The 16,545-nt window shown below is 37.4% G+C and overlaps 1 protein-coding gene across 3 annotated transcripts in view; it reads right to left on the bottom strand.

The window, feature by feature from the left end:
- Positions 1-16,545, bottom strand: part of DSCAM (DS cell adhesion molecule) — a 455,521-nt gene that overhangs the window by 136,513 nt on the left and 302,463 nt on the right. For all 3 annotated transcript variants that reach the window (XM_061453544.1, XM_061453545.1, XM_061453546.1), the window contains 2 exons: positions 11,809-12,087; positions 2,178-2,297 (listed from right to left, as the gene is read on the bottom strand). In XM_061453544.1, the coding sequence (XP_061309528.1) occupies positions 2,178-2,297; positions 11,809-12,087 (399 nt within the window). The remainder of the gene's footprint in view (positions 1-2,177; positions 2,298-11,808; positions 12,088-16,545) is intronic.

The raw sequence follows: 16,545 nt of genomic DNA, 5'->3' as shown, positions 1-16,545 counted from the left end.
AAGTCTACAGAAGGGCCACAAGGATGATCAGAGGACTGGAGCACCTCCCATATGAAGATAGGCTGAGAAAGTTGGGGCTGCTTAGCCAGGAGAAGAGAAGGCTGCGTGGAGACCTCATAGCAGCCTTCCAGTATCTGAAGGGGGCCTATAGGGATGCAGGGGAGGGACTCTTCATTAGGGACTGTAGTGACAGAACAAGGGGTAGCGGGTTCAAACTTAAACAGGGGAAGTTTAGATTGGATATAAGGAAGAAATTCTTTACTGGTGGTGAGTCACTGGAATGGGTTGCCCAGGGAGGCTGTGAATGCTCCATCCCTGGCAGTGTTCAAGTCCAGGTTGGACGAGGCCTTGGGTGACATGGTTTAGTGTGAGGTGTCCCTGACCATGGCAGGGGGGCTGGAACTAAATGATCTTAAGGTCCTTTCCAACCCTAACTATTCTATGATTCTATGATTCAGCGCGTGCCCATTGCCTCTTTAAATCTGAAGGGCTTAAATCAACATCTTCTTGCTGATTATTGACCACTGTAATTACAGACAGTAAGTCCGTTTCCATTACCTGTCTATCCTGATGTACAAATAAATGAATTTTTTTTTTCCATTTTTCATCAACATAAAAAGCCAGTTACACAAAGTTACCTGCAGGTGTACAGATGCCCTTTCTATTCTGTTGTGGTACTTACAAACGAACTATGGTCCAATTGCTTTACTCCAATGGCCTCACCTCAGTAATTATTTCAGAATTGGGCACAAACCTTGCTCACAAACTAGTTATATAATGTTTCTCTTTAAAGGAAGATGTAGCATATATCCCATTGACCTGTAGAGCACCCTAGACTAGGTACTGAAATTGCAGTCATCCATTAGCAATATACAGACTTTTGTAAAAATACTGATGTTTCCCCCTAGAGTTACTTTGGGTAAAATTTTGTTAGATGACTTTGCCTACATCACTTATACTAAAACTTTCTTTGACTTAAAAATTTCAGAGCTGTTAGTGGAAAACCTTTAAAATAGTCACTTGAGAGTAGAGAATTGATTTGGAGAAAACTCCAGGAACAAACTAAATCAAAATCAAACTACTATCCATTTCTCCTTTATTAAGATGGGCCACTTGTCTTTCACAGTTAATTACAACCCAGCTAGCTTGGCTTGGCCTCCTCCTTCAACATGCAAACACAACAAAACAGAATTACTTCATCGTGACCTATACTCATAATTAAAACCCCTTATACCACTGAGATTAATGGAATTTGAAGCTCTGCATCCTTCTTCCCATAAACCAGAATTTACAAATAAAAGCATAGTCTTTAACATGAACATTTCTCTTCCTTCACCTTTTTTCTGAAAATATAATGATATGATAATAAATAAAATACAACATTAATATAAATGTATATCTTCAAATATAATTATATTATAGATCCCAAGGAAATAAAAAATTACATAGAGCATTATATAAGGATTTTTTCTCAACAGCACCTATTTTTTATTTTTTAAGAGTTAACTCATTTAGACTGGATACATTGTTCAGAGAGTTTGTTTTCTTGCTAAAATCTACCAGAAGACAATTGGCCAAAAGACGCAATCTAAAAGACAGCACATTTTAATTAAAAAGCAGTCAATTTCTTATGGTTACTGAGGGTCAAGTGGGGCCAGTTTTAATACTCTGTTACATGAGAAGAAAATGTTAAAGCATTATGTAAAGCGCATAATGAACTACTGCTTATGTTAATGCTACCTGACCTTTCTTCTTTGCTGAAAAGATATGGTTGGCCAGGTTATCATGAATTTTGAAGGGAAAAAAATATCAGCCAAATGCTGCTGGCGGACCTTGTTCTGAGGGTGTTTCAATTAAAGCAGTACCTCTTTTCTCTTGGTCATCTATTTTATCACTTGCCTGCTGAGGCCATAGCTAACCCAGGCACAAATTTACAGCTCCAGGATGTCTTCAAGGCTGACCAAAAGTCTATCTAGTTCTGCCTTGTGTCTATGACAATGGCCAGCACTAAGTGCTTAGAGAAATTATATAAGAAGAGTATAAACATGACTGATATTTCCCTTACTGCATCCAGTCAGCCTCTGCAATATGAAGATTAAGTTAGGAACTCACAGGCTGAGTAAACTGCTACTAAACCAGAATTAATCTGTTACCAGTGATCACTGGAGGAATCCTACCTTTTGAGTACTTCCAGACAATGGTAGGAACAGGATAACCCTCTGCAGAGCAGTTGAGAATGACAGCTTTTCCATAGATCCCATCCTGGTCACTGGGCTGAACCACAAACCTAGGGGGCACTGTAGGAGGAAGCAAAAGGAGCCTTGAGAATTTGCACAACTTACCAGGTACCTCAAAACGGCAGACCAGTCAAATAAGGAGGCATAAAATTTCATAGCAGAAAGCAAAAATTAAAACCAGCTTTTTGATCATCCAGTGTCATAGTAAAGTTGGTTTTACACGATTATTGACTTTCTGTGCATAATATCAATGTATTTCTTGACAAGCACAACAAAAACTGTGGTCTTTTCATGATATAAAAACAAGTTAATAAAAGTCTCTCCATAGCAGAGGTTATACAATGGACCAAGAGATAAATCATACTACTAAGGTCAAAAAAGAAATGCTTTCTAACAAAGGCAGAGGTTTGACAGATGTCTAAGAACAACTGAAGTTTTCTGTGTTTGCTTTTTATAACAGTGAACTAGTAAGCTTTAGAACAAGAATTATTTAGTGTAAATAAACACAGAATCTTATAAAATGTTTTAGGTTGGAAAGTACCTTAAAGATCATCCAGTTTCAAATCCTCTGTCATATCAGGGACACCTTCCAGTAGACCAGGTTGCTCAAAGCCCCATCCAACCTGGCCTTGGACACTTCCAGGGATGAAACGTTCACAACTTCTTTGGGCAACCTGTTCCAGTGCATCACCACCATCATGATGGTTCACGTAAAGAACTTCTTCCTAATTCCTAATCTAAATTTAGCCTCTTTCAAATTAAATCCAGTTTCCCTTGCAATCTTAGAAAAAAAAACACCCCATCATTTTTAATAGCAATCAATGCACTTCATATTAAAATGAGAGTGTTTGAACCATAACTTCTGATGGGACTTTTCTTTCCAAACAGCTGTAGAAACGTTCAACAGAATTTGTTTGCATTAGGTTGAAGAGGGAGGAGAAATGTTACTGGAATAGAGGCATTTGCATCAATGTCTAAGTATTATTAGACTTTTTGTAAGGCAGCATAAAACCACTGCACTGAGTCTTCCAGACATATGTATCTATTTATACATAAATAAGAGTTGCTTATCTCAAGGAAAAGTTCTACATCTTCCAAATATAGATACACAGCAAAGAAATCAACTTAAGACAATGTAGTTTAAAACTACTGCTTACCATGAAGGCCCAATACTAAATGTCAAAGGCTCAATAAAACATGGAGATTTGACAAAAGTTTTAAAGAAAAGCTGAAAATTGTAAAGAATGTTGAAAGCCCCACAGAAGTTATTTAATATTAAAAGCACTTGATGGTTATATTGAAGTCAGTTAAGGTCAAGGTTTTCACTGACATCCTATTCAGTGGTTCACAACATGAATAAGTAAATACCTGAGAAAAAAAGTAAATTATTTGTGTCCTTATCCCACATGTTATTCTTTTTGTCTGTGCTACAGAGAAAATGTAGTAAGGGGACTGAGCCTGGGGCAGATTTTTTTCCTCTCAAGTGCAGCAAAACACTCAGGTACTCCTAATAGTTTCTTGCTTTCCTTTCCTCACAGCAGCACGGGCCCACAGATATAAATGCAACCTAATGGATTCACAGCTCCACAGGTCCAGCCAGTGCTAACTTTGTCTGAAACTTGGGAGAGACAGAACAAAGGGCCCAACCAGCCCTCCTTGCTTTGATCCAAACCTTGATCAGACCCCACCACCTGCCTCTCCAGAAGTGTCAGAAATTAAGAAAGGAACTATGAGAGAAGGCTGTAACATGAGGAAATGTAAAGCAGAACAGAAGTGGATCAAGAGTACAGTGACTGACATTGGACCAGAAACAGCTCTTAATGGCCATGAATACAGTACTGATTATATATCAGAAAAACTGTTCAGCAGAAGCACCAGTGTTATAAGACATGACTTTAAAGGTTTTTCAGTATAAACACTCTCATATTTTATGCAAATAACACCTTACATTATACCAGAGAATTTTCCTTAAGGAGAAACTTGAGCTGGCAGTGTTGGTACAGACAGGACTGCTAAAAATTGGAGGTATCTAGACATACTGTCTACATATTCAGATAACCCTCCTCACAGTGGCTCAAGCCTTCCTCTCCATGCCTCCATAATCCAGACTCCAACTTTCTCTTTCCATCTTCATAGATACAACCATTTTATAAAAGATAAGAACAATCTTCTGGAGAGTATACAAGCCCTTTAACTGGACTTTTTTCTTATTGAATCCTACAGCTGTTTATTGCCTAACTATGTACAAAGAAGCTCCACTGCTGTTTGGAATGTGGCTAGAAGAAGCAGAAGGAATTAACAGTAGTAGAGGTAAGAGACACCTTTGTACTAGGAGATATTTACACTGCTATCAAACACTTTGGCTTTCCAAATGGCTGTCATACTGACCAACGTATATCATATGTTACATTATTCATGATAGGTAAACATCAAACATGAAATCCTGGCAACAGCACCTCTGTGGAATCACCCACCCTGTTCTAATTATCTACTTAGAGAGGACAGAAGACATTTGCTTCTGTAGCTCTTTTCTCCTTGTTTTGTGTCCATTTTATCACAATGAAACACAAAAGGAGTCCTAAGTACTTATTTTCAAAACAGGTGGAAAGTACAATTAGTTGCACAAATAGATTTGATTTTACATGACTCAGCACGGTGACATCAGCTTGTTTCACCTCGGTAAATGCAAGTATGCTTTTGTACATTTGTATGCACAGCTTCTGAAAGATCACTGACAAGCTACTTAACCACAAAAAGAGTAGACCAAAAAAACCCCAGCAAACCTAAATCATGGAACCATCTCAGCTGTATCAGTCTTACAGGTTAATGATTACAAATGATGCACTGGAGTGACTGATAGTTACTGGCCTCCTCTACCACTGAAAAGTGTGAAGAGAGACTGCAATACCTTCTAAAATCTCGTACTTTTCAAAACGTATACAACTTCTTCATTTTATTTCCCTTCTTAAAAAAACATTATATTCTTCATTTGCTATTGATGACACTAACAAGAAGTGATAATTTTTCAAGAAATAATTGATTATATTAAACGGGTAGACATATGCAGAAATTTCTGGAGAAGTTAAGAAAGGTTGCCCAGTATGGAAAAAGGCAATCAGCCTTTAAAACGCTATTTGCAATAAAGTTTCCTGTTAAAATATTTTTTGTTTTGTTTTGTTTAATTCTTTGGGGCATACATAGAGAAAAATGGATGGATTACAAGTATAAATGTTGAGCATGTCTATGAAATGCATCCTTCCACATTTTAATGAACTCATTTAGCTATTCTTGATGTGTTGTCCCACTAAGGCTCACAAGCTCTGAACACAGCATTTTATCATATTGATTTCACTGTATTTTGGGTATATGTAAAACTTAAGGTTTTGCTCAAATATTCTACTCATTGCTTTCAATACAGAATGATACCAGAACGGTAACTGTGGAAATTAAATTTTGCCATATAAGCTACAGAGCCAGATGTATGATTAGCAGTTGTACAGTTTACTTATACTGTTCCATAAACAAAGCATGTTTCAACCTTACTTGGCAAAAACTCTGCCCATATACAGTAATAGAAACAATTTCTATATTCAATAAAGCTTTGGCTTTCCTTTAGAACTACTTATAAAAATGCCAGGTGCTGCTCTGATTTTAAAGACATGAACCCTTGACACTTAGTCTTAAGATTGCCAATAGAAATAAGAAAAGATGCTACAGTGAAACAAAATTACTCATTCAATGACCTTTCAGTTATTTCTGTATTGCTGTCTAGGTAAACCACAGGATTTTTCTTCTTATACAAAAGTTTAAAAAATAAGCAGAGGAGACCTTTACATTTATTTTTTCCTTACTGATAGTTTGCTTCTCAATTTTGTTTCAAATTAATAATTTGGTCAGTTCTATGTGTTACCATATTTTGGAAGACAATGCACTTACTATTTGATCTAGATTTTGATACTTATCTTTTGGTTATAAAGGTACACTCGCCTTTTTTTATCTTTCAGGAACTCATTAGCCCTAAAAGAAAATTTTCTTAAAATTTAACAAAGTTAATTTGTCTGATATGCTTAAGAGGAGATAGTGGAGAAAAGCAAGCAATTAGTTCCCCTCCTCTCTCTTTAGCTGTAAAGATGTGGGCCTCTTCTACCTCTTTAGAAGTGAAACATTCTTAAATAGCTCATGAATATGATTGAACAGTTCTACATTTATTATTACTCTTGTTTCAACAGCACAGTCCTTTGAGTCTGTAAAGGAGGGCATTTAAAATTCCTTTAACAGTGAATTTCTGCTAGGCTTTCTCATTTCATGCAGCCCACGGATCTGTGATGAGAAATGAGCTGTTGAATTGTTTAGTGTAAGAGCAATAAGGTGACAGATGCAAACTATTTAATGGCTGAACTCAAAGGACCTAAAAAGGTGTTTTCAGTCAATATTATGACTAGCAGTCCCAGGCTCTCACAAAGGAAAAACAAAGGATGATAGCAATCAGAATAGGATGTTGAAGATAACATGAACGTCACAGTGCCATTTTAGGGGAAGGAAAATCCTTTTATTAGCTCCTTGTGTGAAATAATCTGAAATAATCCTGATAAAATGGTAAAATATAAGATGGTACCCTACGAAGTTACTGCTTAGAAGTGCCACTGTTGGTCTCAATGGACTTTACAAGCTTCTAACAAAAAATCTGTTTATGAGTTCATGGCTAAAATTCTCTGACTTAATTTTGCTTTATGTAAATCCAAGAATCCTTTCTGACTGTGCTTTATGCCAGGCACCAGACAACAAACTTGCACACGTCTTCCTAGACTTCAAATCTATGCAAGTGCTTCTGGCTCCCAAGTAGAGCGATTAGTATATCACACCAGAGAGCAATTCTGAAGGCTCATAAGACAAGCTCCTCCGGTGGGCTACTGGAGTGAGTTAAGAAATAATCTATGACATTGGCCCAGAACACAATGTTTCATTTTTACATGGAATATTTGTACTTTACATTTAGATCATACTGTCAAAATGATGGAAGAAATTTAATCAGCCAAAGCAACCATTGATGTATTAATGAATGAGATCATTAAACACTGTACTTTAGCAAAGATGAACAGTTATTAAATTTGGTCATTGGACCTAAGGGGTCGATTTATCTGGTTTAGTGAAACCATTTGCTATGCAGTTCAAGAAAAAAGATGTACTTTTGCAAAATGAGGCAGTGCCTAGTGGTTTGTGTTGACCAGGTTTGTCTAATTAGGACATAAAATAGGAAGTCACTCTTTCAAGAGTAACCTTCAAAGCCGCAGTGTAAGTGCCAGCAAAGAAAATAAATGAGTTTTGACTCCAGCTGCAACCATAAATCTTCTCACCCTGTTTTTCTATCACAAGCTGCATTTGCTGCGTCACACCAGCACTACCAAACATTAGAAAAAAGACAGATATTTACTTCCTAATTGGAAGATTCAAGGCTTAGGGACTCCTCATTGGGTGCCTAACAATATAATGATATTCAACATTTCTGGCAAGTAAAAAATGAAAACACATTTACACCTAATGCACTAAATGCATTAAGAGGTGTTATTAGGTATTTACCTCATCTCAGTTTTAACTTATGATGTGTTCACTAATAGGAATTGTAAAATCATGATTTATGCACCCAGTACTATATTTGAATTCTCTATTCTGGCAGTGTCTGAAAAAAATTAAACTCATAATACATTTATGAGCTTTTTCTTTCTTGTTACCAATTAAAATATTTTTCACTGTTTTTTATTTCATAAGTGCTTCATTCCCATTTTAGGAAACTCTACAGAAATGAATACTACATGATAAAGTATATATAGATTTTTATCACTCTTTAGAAGACAATACTAATGAGTAAAGCCCTAATTAATTCCACATGGTGATATAAGTAGTTGACAGAGAAGATATTTTCCTAATTTTTAGGGATTGCTTCCTTGACAGGATCCTATTCTTTCTTTTTTCTTATCAGCATACCTAGAAAAACAAGAGTGTGACAAGAAATACAATAATCAAAATAATGACTGGTGAGTTTCTGAGAAACCCTTCTAGCTTTCAAATTTTCAATGCATTTCCAGAGGAACTGCAGGCTGGGATATGTCAGAGAACAAGATTTTAAGAAGGAAAGGTCTGTGTTTGCTCACCTGGATTGCCTACCTCAGTTTCTTTCATAGACCCCCAAATAACAGAAACAGCTGTGAAGAGTTACTGTAAGGTGCCCACACAAAGACCGGTGCCTAATGTTTTGGGTTTTTTTTGGTTTTTTTTTTTTTTTTTTCAACTTAATACTCCTGGCAAAATGGCAGTGCAGTTTAGGTATGAAAAATAATATTTGTAGGAAGATTATAGGAAAGCTATAAAGCTATTTAACAAACTTAAAACTTAACAGGAACATGTGAATGCTAAAAAATAGCAGATACATGCAATCCAACAGAGAAAATATTGAGGAAAAGGTCTCAAGCTGTAAAGCTGAAAATTTATGTGGCTGCATGGATTCTGCAGAAGTTGCATACTCACTAGTACTTTAAATGTGGCAACAAGCAGCTGGCCTGTGTTTCTTCATTCATCTTAAGAATGGACTGGATTTAGATTCTACTTTTAAGTCTACCCAAGTACTGTAAATGATATGGACTCCCACTTATTTTGGAAACATGATAGCTTTCATCATGTTCAAGTCTGCTTTTAAAATGAATACAAGGACAATATAGATAAGGAAATAGGAACTTTGTCGTGAACAGTCATGTCTCCCTTTACTTTCCCATTCACTTTCTACTCTCATATCAAAATGTACAAACTTCACATAAATAAGATATTCCCAGAACACATCCCCTGACGTTTAGGAAAGCCAACATTTAAGTTTTAAGTACACTGCTGAGAAGCCATCACACAACGTGCATTAGAAACAAGAGGAGTTAAAGCACTATTTTTCTCCCTTTATTTGGAAAAAACCCACTTAGCTGGTTTATTAAAAGAATATGTTTCAGTTAAATGGCACCCATAAACAAAAAGGTGAGGAGGGTCAGAAAGCTTGGAGAAGGAACAGACAGCAGGAAAGCAAGCCTTTACTTTAATGTGTATAGGTCAGGCTGGATGCAAATGAGTAGTGACCAAAAGTAACCCTCTGATGGCTGTCTGTCTTCTATGTGGAATGACACAGATGGAGCAGTTTCAATATAAGGAAAAGAGGTCAGTCCAGGGTTTTGGCAGAAAATATAGGTCAAACATCATATTGTATTTCCCCCTTTTCTTCTGAGGGAGAACTATTATCTCAGATGAATACACAAAACTGATTAAGACATTATCATTTAAACTGACTGAGAGAGAAGCGAGGACAAAGGCTTAAAGGAGGCTGCTGCAGAGCACTGGCTGGGCAGAAAAGTAAGCAAGAGGGGAAAAATGAAGTAGCCCTCACAGCTTCCTAAAAAGTTGCAGGACTAGACTCTAGAAGTCTTCTGCAAGCCTCTGTGTAAAAGAGTGAAAAGCTACCCTTATTGTGCCCAGGGATTTACAAGGACACCCTTCAGTCACATAAACCCAACAGCTGCCATCCCACCACTGGGGCAGAGCCCTCACCAGGAGATGCAATGAGAGCACCAGCACATGAGGGCAAAATGGAGGTGTCAGCAGTGTGAGAGGAGTGCAAGAGCAGGCTACCCAGCACATCTCCTTCAGAGAACGAGGGAAAACTAATTGGTGCCAAAAAAGTCAGCAAAAGGCAAACATGTTCAGGGAACAGAGGTGAGGCCAGCCAGGGGCTTGCCAGAAGAGGAATTGCCCACTGACAGCAGGAGCCAGGATAACTGCAATTCAGGCAAGGCAAGGAGAAGTTAGGGGAAAGCAGGGATTGACCTGATCAGAGGGGCACAGAGCAGAAAACCCTACACATGGGCTCACTTGAGCTGTTACAGTGTCATGGATCTCAGTGCTGAAAAAAAGACAGTGTTTGCAGAGAGCCAGTTTCCAGTGGTACAATCAAGATCATCATTCCATTCCTGTTTCAATGACATGCCTATGGGAACTTGTACAGAGTTGCTACAGTGATTCATTCCAGCGACTTCAAGCACTGAGTGGAACTGCAGATCAGGTACAACCTCCGCTGTTATTAGATGCAACACTTCTTTGTAGGGCAGACATAGCCAGTGGACTGCCTCTTGTGACTGGAAGTTGTCAACTTTCCCTTCTCCAGCAAAAGATGAGGAAAATCTTTTATTATTAGAATTATTAATAGGGTTAAAAGCTAAAAGAACAGCTTGGGAAAAGAATAATTCTATGCATGTAGTTATTTAGAATACTTTATTTAGGAACTACTAGATAGATGGGGAAAGTTATAGATATCTGTACTGAACAATACTTAAGATTAAAAACAGTAAAAATTTAAAAAACCCCACATTGTTAAAATCATATTTATATCAAAATGATTGAAAAAGCAATGGACCTATTTGCTACCAAGTTTTGAGAATACTATCATAAAAACCCATGAGCAAACACATATCGTAAGTGGAAAACTAGGGAATAATCTATTTAGAGATAGTCCTAGGACAGTGAGAAGATTGACATAAAAGGAAGAATTGTTCAGAAGATTTTGCTTCAAATGAGTTTATGAAGGGCAGGAAAAAAAAAGCCTGGAAAAGACGGCAAAAGCCCCTGACGTTTTAAGATTTATCTTGGTAAATTTACATAAAGGAATATAAAATGTAGTGATCAGCAACAGGCAGAAATAACTAGAGTTACTTGCTGGATTATGGTATATGTCCTCTTTCTCTGAGGTGTCTAATGGCTTCGTAGCAAGAAAGTGATGGTGGGAATGAAAGAGTATAATGCTAATTTTTTAAATATTAAAATCGAAAACACTTTGAAAAACTTTCAGAAACAAAAGGAAGCAATTTATTTTTGTTGAAGTAAATTAGAAAATCTTTCATAAGGCATGATTTCTATGTAATCTGGCTAAATTGCGATTTGAAGGGAAAAAGCTATTGAAAGCAAGGTATCTCTCTGAAAGGACTTTTCCTCATAAAATGTTTCTTTACTATAACTATATTCACATCTATTTCAAAGCAAAATGTTGTGAAGTCATCAATCATGTTACTTGCATAATAAACACAACTAAGGAAAAGAACAACATCGTAACAGGAGAGAGTCTTTTCCCCATGAAATCAGCATCAATGCTTCGGCTTTCTACTGACATAATGTTATATGAGAGACTGAGCTAAATTAAAAATGGGCGTAATCAGAGTAAAATAATAATGGAGAGGAATTCAATACCAATTTAAAGGCTTGATCCCAATGAACAGGCTTGTGCCTTAGAAAATTTCCAGGTCAGTCTTGTAGCTCACCCATCCACCTGTGGAGGGGGAAACCCACTCCAGGGTTTCTGACTAGTTTCAAGACTTTTGGATAGAAAAGTCATACTAGTTTCTGTGTTTCATTGCTCTGTGTGCTCTCTGTGATGAAGAGAGTGATTACCATATTTTTTTCTTTTTTATACTTCCCATCAAACAGATGTCATTACAAAATACTGATGAATTCTGCTTAATTGGCGCCCTTCAAACTAATTACATCTACTTACCTCTCACGATTAATTGGCTTTGGTGCTCCACAGCTGCTGCATCATTTCTAGCTATACAGGTATAATTCCCATTGTGCATCAGTGAAAGATTAGAAATCCTTAAGGAGCTGGTGAAGTCAATGTTGTCAATCGTCACCCCAAGACTGGCTGGGATTGGCCTGCCGTCCTTCTGCCAGGTGATTGTGATGGGCAAATCCCCGGAGACCACCACGCAGGGAATGAAGACCCGCTGGCCGATGGAGAACCGCGGGAACTCAAAAGGCTGAATAAAAGGTGGAACTGAAACAAAAGAGGAAAGAGAAGCTATTGCAGTTATGGTTTCATTTCTGAAAAGACTATAATGGAACAGATGCACTGTCCTGAATATGTAAAATCAACACCTTTGACAGCCACAGAGAATTGTTTAGCTAAAACAATTAAGTCTTTTACAAATACTCTTTTTTTCTGAAGTAACCAATGTATAAAGCAGAGATCACAAGCAGCAAAATCCCTGGCTTCTAGGACATCAGACATCGGCAGATTCCTGCAAGTGTACTGAGTACCTCTTCAAGAAATCATGCTGCCAGTTTGTGACTTTCTATGTCTTCCAGCAGCGACACTGCCTGGACAGTCCAGGAAGAGCTCAGCAGCTTTCCAGGTCTGGTGCAAGGGCCTTGCTTAGGGTTAGGGAATAAACCTGGAAAAGGGTCCAGCTTTGATTCTGTGATGTGATGAAAGGGAGCGTAAACTTCTCTAACTGTTGCTGCACTTATTTCTTAGTGTTTCAAGTCACAATTCTCAGTAAGACTGAATAGAGGCATGTAGTGAAACGCATATACTTGTGCTATAGCAAACTAAGTTAAAAATGATTTCTAAACAGAGGGGTAGTACATAAACACTCAAGTTGGTGTTTAATTCCTGCTAAGCATTTTTGCCTGTCAATTTATTTATTTTTTTCACTTATTATTCTGTGGTTGAATAAAAAGATATGAAAGAAATGCTCTTATTTTCTATCATGAGGAAGAATTCTGCTTCTTAAATAACATTTATTCTTCAGATATTTTAATAAAAGCAAAGGAAACAGTGGGTTGGAGTCAATAAACAAAGCAAGAATTAATGGAGGTGCCTCACTTGCTCGAGCTTGTGGTTGGAAGAATTTGTCATTACTAACAGTTTGGTAAATTGAGACTCAAATACCTACCAAGAAGAAGGAATTGAAATCTTCTCCCCTTCTCATGGGAGCACTGTAACAGCCAGGGCACTGATCTAAGATAGGTTTCTATCAATCACTCCTGAAAAGACTATAAAACCACTTTTGCAAGCAGTACTCAAATACTCATTCATCAAAAGAGAAGGTTCCTAGAGGTCATGTACCTGAGATATAGGAGTGCATTTTCCTTTTCTTCCCTGAGAGATTACTTACATATACTCTGTAGTACATTTGAACATCTTTAACAGGAAAGATTGAAGGATACTCACAACAGAACATTTATACTGCTCTGTATTAACTAGCTTCAGAAGAAAATGGAGTTGGTGGTTTTATCTAATTGTGTTTCTTCTGTCCGTTCTTCCTTTAGCAAATCTAAGGCTGTTTTCCCCAGACCTGAAGCAGAAAAGCTCTTCAAAGTGACTGCAGTGTATGCTAGCTCATTGACTTCCCCAGCAGCATTTTTTCTCCTCTGCCAGTGTCCTATTTCTGGGACACAGGGACAGGTTTTTGTGACTATTACTATGTTAGCCAAAAGCATTTATTTTGATCTCTGCGTATGATAGCTTTTCCTCCATCAGGAGGAGCATCAGGAGTAAGAAAGTTTATCACTAAGGAAATGATACCAACCCCCTGAAGGATTAAGGCATTGTTCAAAGGCATGTTCAAATGCTTGCGTACATCAAGGTGCAAGAGATGAATGACGCAAATCAGACATTAACTCCACTGTTTCCAGTATAACCATGATGCCATTTGATGAGAAGCAGTTATGACCATGTGCAGCTGTCACAGAGAGGTAACATCAGGCATAGGGTACCACAAGTCATCCTTATAGGCTTCTGTTGACTTCTGAGAGCAGCTTGCTGTCTGTGGCTGTGAGAAGTGCCACTGCAATCAATTTTTCTCACATACTGTAACACCTTTTCCTGACTGCCATCTCTCAAATCGCTAAAACCTGTTGTTTGGAAAATCTGGTAGATCAGGCATACAGAAGAAAGGAAACACTGCATAAATTAGTGTGTTTATTTGAACTTTGAGCACTGGAAATTAACTGCTTTTTCACTTGGGGACCTAGTGTTAGGAAGTGAAGCAAAATGTCTGCCTGCCTCTTCTAAGTACCTTAGCACAGCTAACGCATTCACATGAGATATTTCAGATTCTTTGTACATCCCCAGGAAGAGGCCAAATTTCTCTTAGCATTTATTGACAAGCAATTTATAAGTGGGAATATGAAATTTCTAGAATAAGACTGTCAAAAGGCTTTGACATAACCTTTTTCCTTGATGACTGTAAATATCTGCTCAATGCCAAGTGCCCCCTTACTGTATTGGCTAGCACATTTCTGCCCAAATGCTTTTCTTAATCTCAGACATCGTTACTGAAAGATATGCTAAAATTCCCAACAGGGTGGGAAATTGCTTCTGTATTTTCTGCTGAATGTGTAATAAATTTGAACCAATCTTTCATGGTCAAAATGGTATAAAAAGTCAGACAACATATATCTGAAGGATTATTATGTACATTTTCACTCTCCATCTCCCTGATGCAGAAAACAAGGAGCAAGATCGTTAGATCACATTGAAGTATTTTTCAGCAAATATTGATTTGCAAGGCTGCATTTACCAACTCTAAAATTTAAGAAGCAGCCTGCAGAGCATTTCAGAAATTGGCTAAAATATTTATCGAAAGCACATTTTCCTTCTAATCAGGTTTTTAAGATACAGAGGAAACCAACATTTATTTCTGCTTCAAAATATAATGCATATTCAACCTACAGCAGCTTGCAGTCCTGACAAGTAGCTTATTTTTAAAAACAGCTTGTACTTTAAAATTAGTACTTAAAAAAAGTAAATAGTCTACTGTTAACTTTGAAGTATTGAATGTTTTTCAGCCACAGTATTTACCAGTTTTGTCTGATAAAGGCAGTTACTGGTGACCTAACATAGCAGATAAATTTTCTTCCTGCCAGTGTAAAGAATGAAACAATCACAAAAAAATCACTTATTAAAAACATAAACTAAAGCATACCTGACATCAGGCAAATAATTTTTGAAATACTGATGTTGGCATAAATATATATGTCAGTCTATATATCTCTGCCGTAAAAAGTTGATATATATCCATGACAGGAAAAAAAATCAAGCTTGGTTAAGTAGCATGTGGTTTATTTTTTTCTTTTTTTTTAAACTAAAGCTGTTTCATGGCCAGGCAGCGTTAAAAACATAGGGGGGCTGTATACTCCTTTAACTCAGAGAGAAAAGTTACAGTAGGACAGATGTATTTAAAAATGTGTTTAAAATACTCAAGGTGTGTTGAAGTATTTTCCTTCCCTATACGTAGCTCTACTTTGATCATACTTCAAAGCTTCTTTTTTTTTTTTTTTGGTTAAATTATGCCCTTTTTTATATAAGGCGTTACATGTTAATTGTATACAGAGAGGGCTGTCTGTGTATGTATGCTTATGTATATATAAGGAATATTTCTTTCTCTACCCACAACAGGAAGAAGATTGAAAAATCTCTGCTTCATGCAGTGAAGTGCGATGTCTTGGGACTGCTTTATTGATGAGTGCTTGAATTAAGTGTCTATTTAAGAAGAGGATCATGGGCCAGCCTCATTAGTGCTAACGCAGAAAGGTTTAAATTATGGTTTTGTGCCCTAGCAAGGTCTTCTGTACCACTGGGAGATTACTGTAAAGGAGGGCAAGGAGAGCTTCCGCACTGCTCTCCATTAGCAGGGGAACATCCTTAATTTCTTGCCCTCCATTCCATGGGAGTTGTGCTGGAAACTGCTGAAAAGACACACTAAAACAGTGTTTCCTGCAGATAGTCTGACTCCTGCAGTAGCATCATAAATCTGGTATTCCTCTCCCGTGGCTCTGCATAGTAGAATGAAAGTTGTCCTCTGCTTTATCATTATAAATGGTTCCCTACTGGATTTTCTTGCAACAACACTGTTGCCCATAGTATAAAATCCCTTTGGCAATGAATACTTACCACATTGGCCCATTGGCTGATGCATAGTAATAATCGTCAAACTATGTAGCCTCTTAAGGCAGCCCTTAACCCCTTGATTTCACACTCTTGGAGCTCAAAAGCCAAAACTATTTTGTCTCTGCACAAACCCTAGCCACAGTCTAGTCATTTGTGAGTTTTTTCAAATATCAACTGTTTCACCTAAACCGCCCCATCCCCTTGTGGGTGATGGTCTGAGCAATTGTACAGTCACTGAAGCACTGGATTTTTCTGCTTCTTTCTTCTATGTATTGAGCCTTATTGATAGGGCACGTCATTCAGCAAAAAGCATTTACTGAGATGAACCTCATACCCCACTCCCTTGTTTTATACTAATATATCCTGTCTTAAAAGAAGGAACACTGTCATATTCTTTGGGCCTAGGTGTATGCCCTGAAAAAAAACCAAACCAAACCAAACCAAAAAGCCAAACCAAATTAATTCCTGCAATGCTCCTGCTGTTGCACTACATTTCCCTCTACTTGTAGGTTCCATAGTTACCAAAATTAACCCTGTATTCAAATATTCAAGATCTTA

This window comes from Pezoporus flaviventris, unplaced genomic scaffold (assembly GCF_033815535.1).
Source record: "Pezoporus flaviventris isolate CSIRO_AGI_PZ_B2104156 unplaced genomic scaffold, CSIRO_AGI_Pfla_v1 ptg000015l, whole genome shotgun sequence".
Classification (NCBI taxonomy): domain Eukaryota; kingdom Metazoa; phylum Chordata; class Aves; order Psittaciformes; family Psittacidae; genus Pezoporus; species Pezoporus flaviventris.
Note: the sequence above shows the minus strand (reverse complement) of the source record. Positions and strands in the feature narration are given on the sequence as shown.